Below are 16,345 nucleotides of genomic sequence, written 5' to 3'. Positions count from 1 at the left end.
GCCAAAAGAATAAGTGATTAAATCAGACCATAAATTCCTATAAGTTCCATCATATATATTTGTTCACTTCACAGTTTTACATATAGCTCCAATGTCGTAAATTTAGCAAGTAGTAATGGGTAGAGACTTGACGGCACGGCAGTGTTCTCGTTAAGCTCTAGGGCGGTGCGGCTCATCTTCGCCAGTGATTACTAATGTGTGGCGCAACATCTGCAACTTTGTGCACGCATTTGGAACTCGTGCGTCAGTATAAAAGCAATCGCATATAAGACATTTTTTTGCATCCATTCTTCAGACACAGATCGCCATACAATAGACTGCAATAGATTATGACTGCCCCAAGAGCTTTAGGTGACACCAAGTTGTTTGAGCCAATCAAGGTTGGCAGAAATAACATCGGCCACAGAGTCGTGTTTGCCCCAACAACTAGATACAGAGCCTTGAAGGACCACACACCTTCTGATTTGCAATTGGAATACTACGACGCCAGATCCAAGTTCCCAGGAACTTTGATCACTACCGAAGCTACTTTTTCTTCTGAGCAAGGTGGTTTGTTCGACAACATTCCTGGTATCTACACCGACAGGCACACTGCTGCTTGGAAGAAAATCAATGAGAGAATTCACGCCAACAAGTCGTTCTCTTCTATTCAATTGTGGTTTTTGGGCAGAGTTGGTAACCCCAAGTTGCTTAAGGAAGCTGGTTTGCCATTTGTATCTGCTTCTGACGTTTACTGGAACGAAGATTCTAAGAAGTTAGCTGAAGAAGTAGGCAACCCTTTGAGACCTTTGACCAAAGAAGAAATCAAGGATATCATTTACAACAAGTACACCATTGCTGCTAAGAACGCACTTGAAGCTGGTTTCGACTACGTAGAAATCCATAGCGCACATGGATATCTCTTGGACCAGTTCTTGCAACCATCAACTAACCACAGAACTGATGAATATGGTGGTTCCATTGAAAACCGTGCCAGATTCGTATTGGAATTGGTCGACCATTTGATTCCAATTGTAGGAGCCGACAGATTGGCTATCAGAATCTCTCCTTGGGCCAAGTTCCAAAACATGAAGGCCGAAGAAGACGTAGTTCATCCAATCACCACCTTCAGTTACTTGGTTAATGAATTGCAAAGGAGAGCCGATGCTGGAAACCAGTTGGCATACATTTCTGTAGTCGAGCCTCGTGTTCAAGCCAGTTATGATGTTGATGTAAACGCTCAAGTCGGTGACAACTCTTTCATTTCCAAGATCTGGAAGGGTATTCTCATCAAGGCTGGTAGTTACACTTATGACGCTCCTGAATTTACGACATTGCGTACAGATCTTGCTGACAACCGTACTTTGGTTGGATTCTCTAGATACTTCACCTCCAACCCTGACTTTGTCAAGAGATTGAGAGACGGCTTGGAGTTGACTCCCTACGTCAGAGACACTTTCTACACCAGAGATAACTGGGGCTACAATACGTGGAACGAGTATGGTGTTGAGCACAAGTTTGTGGAAGAAGAAGAGGTTAAGGTTGTCGCCCAAGAGATAAAGGGTAATTAGATATATAAAGCGATAGATTGTATAATAGAGAATATTGCGATATTTGTGATCATCAACACGTAGAACAGGTTTGCCAATCAGCCCTTACCAGCCCTGAAAACCAGCTCTGAAAACCAATCAGCAATAGTGTGCAGTATGGGGAAGTGGTATGATGATATTTCCTATAAGAATCATCTTCATTGGAGAGTTGCTTAATAAGGGAATTGGATGCTTTCATGATACTTTACTCTATCTCATGTGAAGCTATATTTGAATAGAATTCACAGCTACCTAACCTAAGCACATTCATAATGCCCGCGAACAGGGCTCTAGCAACCACCAAGCTCTTCAAGCCTCTAAGAGTAGGAACCAATGAGCTTTCTCACCGTGTAGTGTTTGCTCCAACAACGAGAGTCCGGGCTCTGGATGACCATACTCCTACTGACTTGATGCTTCAGCACTACGACGAGAGGTCGAGATTTGCTGGAACTTTGGTGATAGTAGAAGCGACTTTTCCAACTGACAAGGGAGCCTTGGATGTTCATATTCCAGGACTCTGGTCAAAGGAACATATTGTAGCTTGGAAAAGGATAAACGACAAGATCCATGCGAACAAGTCGTTTTCGTCAGTACAGTTGTGGATGTTGGGAAGAGTGGCCGATCCAGCAGTTCTCAAAAGAAGACATCTACCTTATGTTGGAGTTTCCCCCATCTACCATAGTGAAGAAGCTAGGAAGATTGCACATCAGTCCGGTAATCTTCTCAGGGAATACACTCAAGATGAGTTGCACCAGCTTATATATGAAAGTTTTGCAAACTCAGCTAGGAGTGCAATAGAGGCAGGGTTTGACTACGTAGAGGTCCATTGTGCCTATGGCTATTTGGGAGATCAGTTTCTTCAGCCCTGTTCCAACCAGAGAACAGATGAATACGGAGGCTCCATCGAGAACAGAGCGAGATTCGTATTGGAGTTAATAGACCATTTGGTGTCTGTAGTGGGTGCTCATAGATTGGCAATCAGGGTTTCTCCTTGGGGAAAGGGCCAAGGCATGAAAGGCGCAGATGATGTTGTTCATCCAATTACAACCTTCAGCTACTTGCTTAATGAACTTCAGAAAAGAGCGAATTTTGGCCATGAACTAGCTTATGTCTCGTTAGTTGAACCCCGAGGTCCACCACCCAAGGATCCTTTGGAGGTATACCAACTTCCTAGCAATGCGTTTGCTTCCAAAATATGGAAGGGTGTCTTTGTCAAGGCTAACTACACCTACGATGCACCAAACTTCGAGGCTCTCCAGAGAGATATAGAAGACGACAGGACGTTGGTAGGGTTCTCGAGGTATTTCACCAGTAACCCCGATCTTGTGGAAAGACTCCGTGATGGTCTACAGCTCGCAGAATACGACGAAGACACTTTCTACCAGTGGAATAACTGGGGCTACAATACTTGGAACGAGCACGGGCACCGGAGACATTATGATGAAGAAAAGGAGAAGAAAAGAGTGCCAAAAATTATAAAATAGAATAGTTAACCAAGAGCACCACCATATTATACTTTAATACAGATTTAAACCTCAGTAGTAACTTCAAAAAGTGAAAACTGAATTAGTAATCGGGACAAATTGCAACCGATCTGATTTCATTTTGATCCTTCTGCCACTGTTATCAGACCGCGGCTTCCCCTACGGCCGATAAGACTGTGGAGTTCATTATGCGCACTATTTCCGTCCCCCACTTCCCCACTGTAAAGAATAAATAGTGGGACATCGAAGGTTTGAAATTTTTCACTTTGCAAGCCACTAATTTACTCTATTTCACAGCAGTATTCTCGTCTATATTTCTCAAACTAATCATGTCACAGTCTGGTGTCCCCTTGAAGAACACTAATGTGTTTAAGCCCGTTGCAGTGGGTCAAAACTCAGTTTCCAACCGTATCGTGTACGTTCCTACTACTAGAATGAGAGCCACAGCAGACTTCGTTCCTTCAGACTTGGAGTTGAAGTACTATGAAGACAGAGCTCAGTACCCAGGCACATTGTTGATTACAGAGGCTACGTATGTTTCCGAGAGAGCAGGTTTGTATGACCGAGTTCCTGGGATCTGGAACGAGAAGCAAACCAAGGCATGGAAGCAGATCACTGATGCCATTCACAAAAAGGGTTCCTTTGTCAGTTGTCAGTTGTGGTTTTTGGGCCGTGTAGGCGATCCAGCTTTGTTGAAGAAGTATGGCCACGATTTGGTGGGTGCTTCGGCCGTATACCCTTCAGGCGGCTACCAGAAGAAAGCTGAAAAGGTAGGTAACCCACTCAGAGCTTTGACTAGAGCTGAGTTGAAGGATATCATAGTCAATGACTATATCAATGCTGCTAAGAATGCCTTTGCTGCTGGCTTCGACTACATTGAACTCCACGGTGCTCACGGTTACTTTTTAGACACTTTCTTGCATCCCCTGTCCAACCAGAGAACAGACGACTACGGTGGTTCCATCGAGAAGAGAGCCAGGTTCGTTTTGGAGGTAATTGACGAGTTGATTAAGGCTGTAGGTGCCAACAGAGTGGCCTTGAGAATTTCTCCCTGGGCCATGGTTCAAGGTGTGGGAGCTCAGTACGAAGAAGTTCATCCTATCACTACTTTCAGCTACTTGTTGAACGAGTTGCAGAAGAGAGCTAACCAGGGTAACGAGTTAGCATACATATCTGTAGTCGAGCCCCGTGTTCAAGGTACCGTCACAGTTGATGAATGGGTTGGTGACAATAGTTTCGTTCGTCACATCTGGAAGGGAGTCATTGTCAAAGCTGGTAATTACACCTATGATGCTCCCTCCTTCAAGACTATTCAGGAGGAAACTAATGACGATAAAGTACTTGTGGGATTCTCGAGATACTTCACCTCTAACCCCGATTTGGTCTCGAGATTGGCTGAAGGCAAGCCTTTGACTAAGTACGAAAGACCTACTTTCTACACTCCTGATAACTGGGGCTACAACACCTGGAGCAACCATGACGATAAAAGTAAATATGACAAGAATGACGAGAAGAAGGTCTTTCCTAGAGCTCTTGCCAGACTTTAGATTCATTATGTTTATTAGTGTACTTTAGAAATAGAAACAAGATATAAATACTGTTTGCCTACTGTTTGAAGTTTGCTAGATATTGATAGCAAACCTGGCTTCTTTTTGATTCTGATTCTGAGATAAAGGATTCCATATTTTTAGTCAAAAGTGAAACCCTTCCATTTTGTTGAATCAAATAACGAGGTGGGTTTGTTCTTCCACCAAGTTCCATAGATTGAAAAATCTCTTCCATCTTCGATGTCTTTCTGTATTGGAACTCTCGTCTGGGGGTTTCAAAGAAGCTTGTTGGCAAAATCTCTCGCAACAACGCCATCTTGCTTTCTTTGGCTGCCTCTTTTGTTGGCTTTGGTTCGGAAGCAGCAGCATCTGCTACTGCTTGTTCGATTGTCTGAAGCGGGGGTTGCAACCCTATTGCTTTAACATCTTGTACCAAAGGCTGAGGGGGCATCTGAAATGGACTTTCCCCTAATTTCATGGCCTGGAAGATGTCCCTTGGCATACCGCTCTTGGGATGTATTATATCTTCTTTGTCTAACCACTCCGAATCTTCAATTGTTTTGGAAAGAACCAGAAGTTTGTTGAAGCTATCGAATGCGGCTTTCTGCTTTTCAAAAAAGCTCAGTCCTTCTAAGGAGGCAAGCTCCTCTTCAGTTGGTTCTTCCGTTGAATCTTCCTGGACGGCTTCAAAAATGCTTTCTTCACCAGACTTTGGAAATGGCACTGGCAGGATGGAAGCATATATTTTGCCATGTCTTCTCTTCCTGTTCTTTTTCTTTTTCCTATATTTTCTCTTAGAACTTGAACCGGCAGACGAAGGAGGTGCCGTGGTAATAGTCTCAGTTGCCAGGGCATAGTCTTCTGCATTCACAACTTCAAATTGGTCTTGAATTTGTTCTTCTTTTGCAGAAGTGTCGACTCTAGTCTTATCTTTAGCACAAATAGTAGAGGTAGAACTTTCTCCTTCCTGTGGGCTCACAAACGTCATAACAGAGTCAACTAAAGTAGTAATCTTATTTACGGGTCCATTGTAGCAATAGTCGATAGCAAACTTGTACACGGACATAGTGTCCAGCTCTTATATTAAAAGCAATAATGTTTGCAGAATATAATATTGCAACCATATTATTCTGCTTCTTTGAGCGGCTGCGAAAAAGTGCAACCATTCTTGATTTAAAACTATGAGGGCAATCAAGAAAAAATTAAATGCGAAAAGAAATAAGCAATTACATTAAGTATCTAGCAAACTTGGTGTAGCAATACGAATTGCCCCTGCTGCTACATCGGAGCTTTATATTCGCTCTACTTATACGTTTCATGCCTTCTATTACACTACTTGCGAGCTAAGACTATTGTATATTCTATCATTAATTGTCTGAATATGCTGAAGAAGCTAAGTGGTCTTCCAGATCTTTGCCGCATAGTGCTTCACAAATGCAAGGGGATCCTCAATCTTTCCGTCCTTTGGAATCTCGATATCAGATGCAAACGAATGGATGGGCAAGATCAAAATGTCACTGACCAACTTGGGAATTTTCAACTCGTGGAACTCTTTCCATGTGATCTTTTGGTAGATGGAACTCTGGATGTAGTCGTTGAAGTACTTCAATATGACATCTGTCCACAAGCCAGCACCGGTCCAGCGAGAAATATCCAAGCTTCTTTGGTTGGACGATCCGGTTAACTTCAACTTCTCGGTATCCAACAATGCCTTGCGCTTCTGCAACGTTCTCTCGATGATCTGAGCGATGATCTCACGGAGAATTGGATGGCCCGGCTTTGCTTGAATGACAAACTGGGCAAATTGCAATCTACGAACCGATTCCGTTCTCCAGTTAGGAGAGTTGGAGTCGGTTTCTATGCTAACAATCATTCCCAATTCATCTGGAGAAACGTTTTCAGGAATCCAGTTGGGAATAGGTTGCAATGGGTATGTGTCAATATCGGCATAAACACCTCCCTTGGCAAATAAGATCAAGTATCTGAAGAAGTCCATTCTGAGAATGACTTCAGGCATGGCTTCGTATGCTTCGAGAACTTCTGGAATCTGATGGTAAAGGAACTTGATCATCGTATGGGCCGTGTCATCGTTGAACAACTCGTGGACAAAACCGGGGTTTTTCCAAGCCCATTGACTTTCACCCTCACGATACTTCTCGTTAAATCGTTCGTCGTTTAACCCATGTTTCCAAGACTGCCATATGTACGCTGGGAAACGAACAGAGGAATCGTATGGATACACAAATAACAATCTTTCACGGAGTGATGCATAGTTTGAAGGTTGTTTGAGTGACTTGATTTCCTTGAGCAACAACTCATTTTGTTTCTCCAATTTTTGTAAGCGAGCTTCCTGAGACAGAAAGAATTTCTTGTTCAGCTTCTCTAAACGAGCGAAGAACTCATCCTGACTCTTCTCGTTTTCGTTGTTTACAAGTTTGGAGAGACCTAATATATTTTCGTTGGGAAGACTCTGAAGCACTTCCTGGATGTTTTTGGCTGAGTGTTTCGAAGTCGATACTTTGGTGATCAACAATAGTATTACTAGTACAACGACCGTTATCACTATTGGCCTTTTTCGGTTGTGCAAGATTGGCAAACTCATGAATGAAAATGGTGTGATTTACTTTGGATAGAATTGAAATGATACTGAAGTTAATCGGTGTAATCAGTCAAATTGTATATCAAAATACTGTCACTTATGATGGTGAAAAGTCCAGTTTGATTTGATCAGAATTGAAAGGTGAAAATTGATTCTCGGTTCAGTTTTGATTTCAGCTTTGAATTTGATAGCAGAAGTCTCCGTAAAGCTGATAAATACGTGTATGATGAAGCGTGCCTCACGCTAAATTGGTCCAAAACAGCAGCCTGCTGAAAAAGAAGCTGAAGTTGTGAAATTTAACACAACATCAAAGTTTGGTTAGAGTAGAACGACGACATGCCAGCGCGATAGTGATGTACGACATGCCACAGAAAAAAAAATACATGTCGTAGAATGTCGCCGTGGTGTCAAGAAGTTGATTCAAGGATGGGCTAATGGACGCCAACTGCGACAACCTCAATCGCAATATGTGATTCAAAACGAGGAGATTCTAGATATTTGATAGTAGCTACTTAATTCCAGCTACCTATACCAATTGAACTCACTCCCATTTCTAGCAGCTTGTTCTCTTACTATGTCATCGCTACCATGCGAAACTTTTTGCTCCAATCTTGACTTTGGCTATGGACAGGAACATCTCCTCCTAGATATCGTATGTTCCTTAACTACAATGACCACTCCGATTTAGCATTGCCTCCATCTTCTTTCAAGAGCCTCTTCATTCCTCATCCAGACCGACAGAGTTCAAAGCAGTGCAAATAATGTCCGAACAATTGCAGTTATACTCTGGAGCCATCTGCACAGCCATCCCTGCTCCCATCAAAGCTTGTCTTGTGGATGTTTCACATATCCGTCAGATCCCAGATAACCAGGAAGTGTTCCTTATTGAGGACCACAGAAAAAACCCCAAGTTCGACAAATCCCTCATCTTTGACTTGCTAGAGAGCGTTCCGGCAAAGTCGTATACAGAGGCCATAGCTACCCATATAGAAGAACTTGTAGAGCCTAATGAATCGGCTACCAATTGGTTTATTGAAAATTTGACCAGAGACAATTTTCAGCAGGAAGTAAACTTCAGCTTCATAGAACACGCCAACTCTCGTAAAGATGCCGCAGAGCCAGATTCGCCTGTAGCTGTATTCACATTCATCGCTTTTATCCGTTTGGATAGAGTTGAAACCGATGTGTTAATCACTTTGAATGTGCCGCTTGCTGAACAAATCGACCCTCAGCAATTTTTGAAGTACTTGGGATCGCTGGGGGAAGTCGTGGAAGCCTACGAAGACTTAAAGAAACAGTATTTGGTGTTCAGGGACATAGGATATAATTACTTTGTGGAGGACTGGGGCTTGTTCGGGATGTGAGCATACAAGTGAGTCGGAATCTTGCTCATATTAATATAAACGAGATGAAAAGTTTCAATTTCTGAAGAAATAGCAATACTGAAGACAATTGGGTCTGGTGACTATATCTGCTACTACATTGAACGTGAAACATTAATTAGCATATATAGGCATGTATATACCATACAGACAACGGCATACGAGATATGTGTAGACATTAAAGCCCGGCTCAGTGAGCCCAGGGCAGGACATCAAGTAGATATTGCGATTGTATAGTTGACTTCTAATAGCAAATCCGTTGGGATTGATCGGGGAACTAGAACTTGCTGAACTTGTAGAGCGACTTGTCTATGTACTTTCCATTCATCACTCCGTTTCTGGCACCCTGAGTGACGTTGACTTTCACGGAATCTGAATTGGACGAGTAGTTGCTACTCACATACCGACAGACATCCACACAGGTGCTGTACAACTTGTCTTTAGTGTTGAGCAACAATAGCAGCAGCACCACGACGTTGACTGAAACGAGGTTTCCTGTGAGATAGTAGTACATCTTCTCAAAGGAGTGAACTACTATGGAGGGAAGAACATGAACTACGTAGTATAGGCCAACGAGCAAGAGGCAGAAGTTGATGCTGTTGAAGATCACCGTCTCGCCGTTGGTCATAACCGGAATCGGGCTGTTGTAGTAATACAAACGGTATAACTGGTCAATTTTTCGTGTGGCACTGGAAACAATGAACATTGGGTTATGGGTATGTTAGCTAAAAGCGCAATAGTGAAATAAATGGGTGCAATAAACGGAATCGGTGCAGATGGATTGGATGCAATATTCGAAGGAGCACGATTGCTGCTGTAATGGCAATAGACAAGTGGCAAGCAGGAATATCAAACCCAAAAAGGCTACGGAGACGTGGATAACTACGGTATTTAGTAATTCAGGGTAGCTAAAGAAAACTGTGAGAGTATAGGAATTTTGCAATGCTATATTTGTATCAAGTACAAATCAACCAGTGGAGCTGTGAGTGAAAGAATTTCTCTGCTATTTATATCGTAAAAACGTCTGCATTGTTGCCCTGTCACCTCTCACCTATACTCTGCGGGCCAGCGAGTTGTCACGACCCTTTCGAGAGAGTGATTAAACATTATTAATTGTGCCGTAAGCACCTATCAGCCGTATATTCCGCGGTCCTGCAAGTGTGAAATGCAAGTGTGCTGCTTAGCTGGAACACAATAACCGGCCGGCAAGAGACCTCATGCTATTTGCCACGGTCTCCGCGCTATCGTAGCCCTCGTGGAAAGCCACCTCCACATTGAGCTCATTCTCGTACTTTAGGATAATCCGTACTACCACACTCTTGTTGAAGATTGGCGCTTTTGCGGAATTTTTCTTAATCGTGTTATCCGTTTTTGTGGTCGCCCCGGCACTCGCAACGTCTCCCTCGGAACTACCAGATCGCGCCTCCGAATTGATTAACAACCGACGCACCCGTCTTATCCATACAGCCTCATTGCAAGCCACATACAACTTGTTCTCATTGCTACTTCCCCGTATCTTCACCACCTGGTACTGAAACTGAGGAAATTCGACCCTGACTAGCGCCAATTCCCGGTCGAGCCCCTCTGCTAGCAGGTCATCTCTTCTGGGGTAGGAATTGGGCCACCCCTGTCTTGGCCGAATGTAGCTTAGCGGCAGTCTCAGATCCTCATCAAAGTTCCACGCTAGCACCCATCTCTTGGTGAAAAAGTCAATTGCAGTTTGGAACACCTTCGGAATACTCTTCTCCTTCAAATAGCTCTCGAGCTCTCTCACATGGTCGTGGATTCCTATTTGGGCAGTATACCAACAATGTTGATACTGTGGGATCCTGCTGGTTTCAACACTCTCATCGATGATGCGCATGACAAACCCCACTTCTCCCCCTTTATGGTAGTACATCTCGGAGTCGTCGCTGACGAGGGCATTGGGCTTGCCCCTGGCTTTCAACTCTTCTTTGCTCTCCAACTGCTTCTTGCTCTCGTAAAATGGGGGGTTACAAACAGTATATCTGATGTGAACATTTGGGTGCAACTCCAAAGGAAGTAACTTTTCCGTCTGGCTTTCTATCCTCTGTAATATAATTCTGGATTTCATTCGCTCATCGTCTTCAAGAATAGTACGACAATGCGAAAATGAAGAAGGATTTATCTCTGTGGCTATAAATCGGTTATTGTCGTTCATACCAATCCCTATAATGGGATATACCATAGAGGAGCCAGTGCCAACATCAACGATCCACCTTTCTTTTCCTGATTTTGTATTTTCTCCACATTTCTCTTCGTCTCCTTTTATTTCGCAGCCATTTTCAAACTCGGTTCTGACCTCTTCAGCTTCCATTAAACACTCTTCTACTATCCGTAAATATTCCATCCTGTTAGGAATACGTGGACATAGCTTGGTTCTATCTAAACTATAGTTTGGTACGCCAAAGTATTCACGTACACTAATCTCAGTAATGTCGTACTGGCCATCTATCGTAGAAAAGTCATACTGTATCTTCCTCTTTTTGCTCTTTCTTCTACTGTTATCACTTTCTCTATCATTCAAATCTTCACCGACAACTTTATTCTGAATAACATTCTTTTCTAACTGAGGATATTTCCGTACAAGCTCTTCTATTTCTATTTTCGGTACAATCAATTCAAATTTGCTATATACAACAACCATTTTCCCATGCACTCAAAACTAAGGGCAGAGAGCCAGAAAGTCAGTCGAGGGATTGCCCGACAAAGCACGAACCCAAGATCTACAACTGAATCTGGAACTGCTTCCAGAAAGAAACCTTACTGTTTCTTCACTAAGAAAAGTCAAGTTGAAGAATTGGAAAACAGGGATATATACAGTCCTGAACTCCACAGAGCGGATTCTCCTTGCATGAAAATTTGCTCTGTTTAAAGAAGTCAATATAAAATGTGAAAACAGATGGAAGCTTCGGGAACTCCACTGGTGTCTCCCAGTTTCAGCCTACTATGTAAAATCATTCGACCCCATTCTGTTCCTATGTATGATGCCAGCCTGCTTAAATCAAAGATGGAAAGTCCTGCATAATTATAGTGAAAAAATAGCGCGTCACGTGCAGTTAAGGAACTGGAACAAGTCTGTCAGTGATTGCAAGAAAAACAAAGGTTGCGGAGTATTCTAAATTGCATCCCTGGCTGTGATGAATTGGAATAGGAGCGACTCAGGTCCTCCAACTGTCTCTACTTACCCCTTTTTGCATGCTTGCCATGACCTCGGTGATTAACATGATAAGAGTCGTGTGCAGCCGTAATCCAGATTGAGTGCGCTATTTATCGGAACTTCGGTGCAAACAGGTTTTCAGTCATCCCCGTCTTATCGGGAATTGTGTCAAAGAACAAAGCTGCGAAAAATATCTACTGTCTTTATATTTTCTATATTCTAGAATCTTTTATTACGAAATCGAATTACGCTTCATTCTATGTCTCGACCCCGAGATGTCTAGGAGATTACTAGTGCGGGTATATGATCTGGAGTTTTGTTTCAGTTTTGAATTGTCGTATTTGTAATTTCAGAATACTGTCTCTAATAAAGATTTCTGGATGCGTTCGGTGTTGGCAAGAATCGTATTATGAGTGCTAATCTTTCAGGTTTCTAGCCTCTTCTCCACAAACTCAGAATCGACAATATTTGAGCATCAGATCCCGTTGCTGAAGAGGATTCTATCCTGTTTCTTCTTCATTTTTTGTTTCCTCTTATCCGTGATGACGATTCCAAAGTCTTCTTCCGCAGGAATTACAACAGCAGGCTGCTCACTGGCCGAACCCCACTGGCCAGGATCTGCAATATTGTACTGGTTGACACGGGGTATGATTTTCTTCTTCGGACCCTTTTTCTCCAAAGCTGGGAATTTCTTTTCGTCGGCAAGGTTTAAAGATGAATTGTTACGGGAAGAAGAGCTGGAGATCGAAGGAGAAATGGAAGCTGGTATCGATGTACTGCGGTTTTGGCCCAAAACAGGCAACGACGTAGCCAGCGGAGTTTTGTCGAGGTTGCTCAAGTAGTTTGGTTTGTAATCAGCTGACGCTTGAGTGCTGGTTACAGACGTCTTGTTTGCAGGGCTTTTCTTAATAATGGTGGTGTATCTGATTGGTGGATTCAGAGATACGGAAGTCTTTTTGGCTGTGGGTCTTGCCAATGCCGGAAATGATGACAATGGTGAAGACGTACGAGCTACTGAGCCCCCAGACACCCATGATGAAGCGTTGAAGGTGTTACCATTAGTTCCGCCTAAAACAGGGAACAGTTCACGAGCTTCTAGGGCTTGCAAATCTTTTGCAACTTCTGCCAAGTCTCTGTAGAAAGCTGAGTTTTCAGGGAAGAACTCCATGAACTCCTTGAAAAGCAAGCCGTGCTCTTCGGCTGACTGGTGCACAAATAACTCCTTGGTGTATATCTGGAGCAATTCCTTAGCATTTATACGCTTGGAACGGAACGAGGCATTGGCATCTGTGAATTTTCGCACGGTCTCCAGATTATAGTTGAGATAGTGTTTCGCTCTTTCTTCAAACCTTCTTTTCTTAACCTCTATAGACCGGTAGTCATCCTCTTCGCTTCCAGAGTCAAATGCTGCCGCTGCTAACGCTGCTCTTCTCGTAGATCCTTCAGTAAAGTTTGACGACAACTGCGAGTGGAAATGACGAGTATTCGAACCAATAACAACACCTCTAGATCCAGCCAAACCACCATGTTCCTTCAACATATGGGCCGTCAAGTCGAGATCCTCCCTAAACACTACAAACCGTTTCTCAACACACAGGGGTACGGCACACACATAATGGTCCCGCTTGAAGTGGTTATACAAAGTGTCGTAGTTTTTGAAGTAGTCTGCGGTCTTGGGCGAATACTGGTCGCAGATATGACACCGCTCGTGTCTGTCTCTGATGTGAACGTTGAGTTCGTCTATCAGATAGAAACGTTTACCGTGACAATGCTTACATTCTGGATGGCCTTTAAAGCCACTGTCATCTCCATCTCCATCAGCTTGGTGTCTTTGTAGCTGTTTTTGCGTATAGAGTGGAAGCTCTTCTATAAATGCCTTCTTGAATTTTGAACAAAGTAGACAATAATACTTTGCGTGCAGTTCTTTAGCATGGTCACATAATCCCTTGAAAGAGGTGAACAACTTACTTTCTACGGGGCACGAATTGGCCAAAAGGAACAAGGTATCTTCTTTGACGTAGTCGTTAGTGAATTGTATACGAAACTTTTCGTCAAACAGCACGAAGTTCTGGGCAGAGAAGTCGTCGTAGTTCTTCTCAATATCCTCCGTGAAGATTACCTGGTCATTTTCACTACGACATATCAAACAGAGTGCCTTTTCATACAATGCTCTCTGTCTGAAAGTACATTTATGACAAGTGGTATGGTTACAAGGCGTGAGCGCAGCGTACTGGATACGATTAGCGCAGATTATACATTGGTTCGACTCGTCGAGATCCTCTTCAGGCTCTGCGTTTTCACTTTTATTGCCAGTATTTCTTCTGTAGCCTCCAGCTTTGGGCTTGGATTGCCTTGGGCCCCGACTGACTCGGGATTTGCGCGGAATGTCGTTTTTCCCCAGTTCCGTAGAATTGCTTGTAGATGGAGTAGATGAAGACATGGTATGTTGGAGATGGCGGGGGTATATATCGGGGGTTAGGGTTGGTGGTGTGAAAAGAGTAAGATAGAATTCAATGTTGAAGTTTAGTAAGAATCGAAAATTTTCAGCTTAACTATGCGAATTATTATCGAAAAAATGTCAAGATTAGTATGACAGATGAAAAATGGAGAAAATGCGACTCTGGAATCGTTGAGTCAAGTACGAACATAAACCAATGTAGATGGTATACTGAAAGAAAATGCACATAGGTACCCATATAGGTATGTTTGCAGTGTATTTATGTACACTATTCTTATTATTCTTACAAGTTGCATCCTTATCGCCCTATTGTAGCCATATTTTTGAGTAGTATTTTTCTCACTAAGTAATCTTCGAAAATGAATGGGTGCAAAATGATTTAAATTCTAAAACTTAAAACCAAATATTTATTACATTTACCATTGCCAATTGCACAAAATGCTCTAGTATCTGGTACATTCAGCATCAACTTCCACATTTACTCCTAGCTCATCCCGAAACCTTTCTTCACTGAACCTGCTTATTTTCAGCTGATCATGGTCACATGATCATTCTATCAACTGTCAAACTTTCAAAACTAGTAGACTTTCCTTCTTTTACTCCACTTAGCACTCAATACACATTCTACCATGTTTAACGTCAGTGCCACTCTCAACGTCTCCAGACTCTTGTACAACCCGAGTTTATGTCTTCCGCACGTGACATTGAAATCATTTGACCAGATTTCTCTTCCTTTCAGTATCCCCAACCATCCCGATGTCGAAATCAAAGGAGTTGTGTTGGATAAAGACAATTGCATAGCCAAGGACCACGACGACAAAATATGGCCCGCTTATGAAGTATGTATTTCCAGAACAACAGGCAGGGCAATATAAAAATGACAAAGTCTAGAATATCAAAAAAACATTTTCAATGAAGAATCTACTAACGTGTCTAGGAAACTTGGAAAAAGCTCCAGGGTGCCTTTCCTAAAGAGCACCTCTTAATTGTAAGCAATTCTGCTGGAACTAATGATGATATCAATTATACCCAAGCCATTAAGTTGGAAAAAGATACTGGGGTTACTGTATTGAGACATCCCACTAAGAAACCAGGCTGCTTTGGAGAAATCGGCGAATACTTCAAGCAATTCGATATACTTCCTCACGAAATACTCATTGTGGGCGACAGGCTCTTCACTGATATGTTGATGGCCAACATGATGGGCTCTTGGGGTCTCTGGCTCAGCGATGGTGTAGAACAGTCACAAAAGGTGTTCCCCAAAATGGAAAGACAGTTGTACAGTAGACTAGTTGCTAGCCAAGGTGAAAACCCCTGGGTTCCCCCAACGCCGACCAGCAACTTGTAGTTATTCTCTAAATAATGAATAGATATAATGTATTGATATGTAAACTCATTCTAATGGATATGGATAAGTTTCGTAGTGTCGGCAGGTGCTGTCCTTATCTACTATATTTTGAGAATATCAATTTTTCGCAGCCACTGTAAGAGGGTTGCATTTTCCTCTATTTCCATTTTCACAATATTTATATCGCTTTTGCTACCACCATTAGATACGTTCAGCAATAACAAAGTTCATTCATACTGATGTGTGCCATGAGTGCCCAGACACCTATTCAGAGTGTATTGTTCCCGGAACTAAACGATCGCATAGTTGACTTGGAGAACTTCAACCGTCTTGAGCTGGTGGAAGGTGTCTATGACTCCAAAACGTTCAAGGTCGTCTTTGAAACGTATATGGGTCTTCTTCTTATCCAATACATCCTTATCTATGCTGGAGTTCCTTTTGATGACATCGAAAACAGACCCGTGATCTGTATTATTTCTAGTCTATACTGTCTCTTTATGGTAAGCCGAAGAATTTTGAGCCCATTTCTGTGATATATACTAACGTACTTTAGTTTGGAACAAACGCAACTTTACTCCCGTTATGTTCAACCAACATGCCCACCATTGTCACCTTCAGGGTTCTCGTCTGCTCCCTTGTTCTTGAATTTGGCGAACTCGTCCTCAGTGTTGCAGCCGCCATTCTCTGTCTAAACGCCCCGCTTATGTACCTGTACGAATATGATAGCATGAAGAAGGTTACTACTAAAGTTCAAGTCACCACCTATATTCAGGTCATC

At 42.7% G+C, this 16,345-nt stretch overlaps 9 protein-coding genes across 9 annotated transcripts; 5 read left to right on the top strand and 4 right to left on the bottom strand. All coding sequences in view use genetic code 12, as the record gives it.

Moving 5' to 3' along the window:
• The first annotated feature begins 326 nt into the window (after nucleotides 1-326).
• On the top strand, nucleotides 327-1,599 carry OYE2.1 (NAPDH dehydrogenase (old yellow enzyme) (EPB1)). Its single transcript, XM_001385041.1, has one exon. The coding sequence runs from the start codon at nucleotides 330-332 to the stop codon at nucleotides 1,548-1,550; it is 1,221 nt and encodes a 406-aa protein (XP_001385078.1). The 5' UTR covers nucleotides 327-329; the 3' UTR covers nucleotides 1,551-1,599.
• A 241-nt stretch (nucleotides 1,600-1,840) lies between these two features.
• OYE2.4 (NAPDH dehydrogenase (old yellow enzyme)) lies at nucleotides 1,841-3,052 on the top strand (the record flags this gene model as incomplete). Its single annotated transcript, XM_001385040.1, has 1 exon — nucleotides 1,841-3,052. The coding sequence occupies one exon, from the start codon at nucleotides 1,841-1,843 to the stop codon at nucleotides 3,050-3,052; it is 1,212 nt and encodes a 403-aa protein (XP_001385077.2).
• A 329-nt stretch (nucleotides 3,053-3,381) lies between these two features.
• On the top strand, nucleotides 3,382-4,599 carry OYE2.9 (NADPH dehydrogenase; the record flags this gene model as incomplete). The annotated part of the gene is made up of 1 exon (XM_001385039.1): nucleotides 3,382-4,599. The coding sequence occupies one exon, from the start codon at nucleotides 3,382-3,384 to the stop codon at nucleotides 4,597-4,599; it is 1,218 nt and encodes a 405-aa protein (XP_001385076.2).
• Nucleotides 4,600-4,756: 157 nt separating this feature from the next.
• On the bottom strand, nucleotides 4,757-5,665 carry PICST_31956 (predicted protein; the record flags this gene model as incomplete). The annotated part of the gene is made up of 1 exon (XM_001384684.1): nucleotides 4,757-5,665. A coding segment is annotated over one exon (909 nt), but the record flags the coding sequence as incomplete, so codon positions are not given.
• A 242-nt stretch (nucleotides 5,666-5,907) lies between these two features.
• On the bottom strand, nucleotides 5,908-7,441 carry PICST_72561 (predicted protein). Its single transcript, XM_001384683.1, has one exon. The coding sequence runs from the start codon at nucleotides 7,199-7,201 to the stop codon at nucleotides 5,993-5,995; it is 1,209 nt and encodes a 402-aa protein (XP_001384720.2). The 5' UTR covers nucleotides 7,202-7,441; the 3' UTR covers nucleotides 5,908-5,992.
• A 518-nt stretch (nucleotides 7,442-7,959) lies between these two features.
• PICST_31954 (predicted protein) lies at nucleotides 7,960-8,562 on the top strand (the record flags this gene model as incomplete). Its single annotated transcript, XM_001385038.1, has 1 exon — nucleotides 7,960-8,562. One exon carries the CDS (start codon nucleotides 7,960-7,962, stop codon nucleotides 8,560-8,562), a length of 603 nt encoding a protein of 200 aa, XP_001385075.2.
• An 898-nt stretch (nucleotides 8,563-9,460) lies between these two features.
• On the bottom strand, nucleotides 9,461-11,248 carry PICST_67775 (predicted protein; the record flags this gene model as incomplete). The annotated part of the gene is made up of 1 exon (XM_001384682.1): nucleotides 9,461-11,248. One exon carries the CDS (start codon nucleotides 11,246-11,248, stop codon nucleotides 9,761-9,763), a length of 1,488 nt encoding a protein of 495 aa, XP_001384719.2. The 3' UTR covers nucleotides 9,461-9,760.
• A 727-nt stretch (nucleotides 11,249-11,975) lies between these two features.
• PICST_83901 (predicted protein) lies at nucleotides 11,976-14,213 on the bottom strand. The gene has a single exon (XM_001384681.1). It carries the CDS (start codon nucleotides 14,199-14,201, stop codon nucleotides 12,237-12,239), a length of 1,965 nt encoding a protein of 654 aa, XP_001384718.2. The 5' UTR covers nucleotides 14,202-14,213; the 3' UTR covers nucleotides 11,976-12,236.
• Nucleotides 14,214-14,848: 635 nt separating this feature from the next.
• PICST_60679 (predicted protein) lies at nucleotides 14,849-15,567 on the top strand (the record flags this gene model as incomplete). The annotated part of the gene is made up of 2 exons (XM_001385037.1): nucleotides 14,849-15,058; nucleotides 15,157-15,567. 2 exons carry the CDS (start codon nucleotides 14,849-14,851, stop codon nucleotides 15,565-15,567), a joined length of 621 nt encoding a protein of 206 aa, XP_001385074.1.
• Between the last annotated feature and the right edge of the window lie 778 nt (nucleotides 15,568-16,345).

The sequence above is a fragment of the Scheffersomyces stipitis genome, chromosome 5, assembly GCF_000209165.1.
Source record: "Scheffersomyces stipitis CBS 6054 chromosome 5, complete sequence".
Lineage (NCBI taxonomy): Eukaryota > Fungi > Ascomycota > Pichiomycetes > Serinales > Debaryomycetaceae > Scheffersomyces > Scheffersomyces stipitis.
The sequence above is the reverse complement of the archived record's forward strand: the minus strand, read 5'-3'. Positions and strand labels throughout refer to the sequence as shown.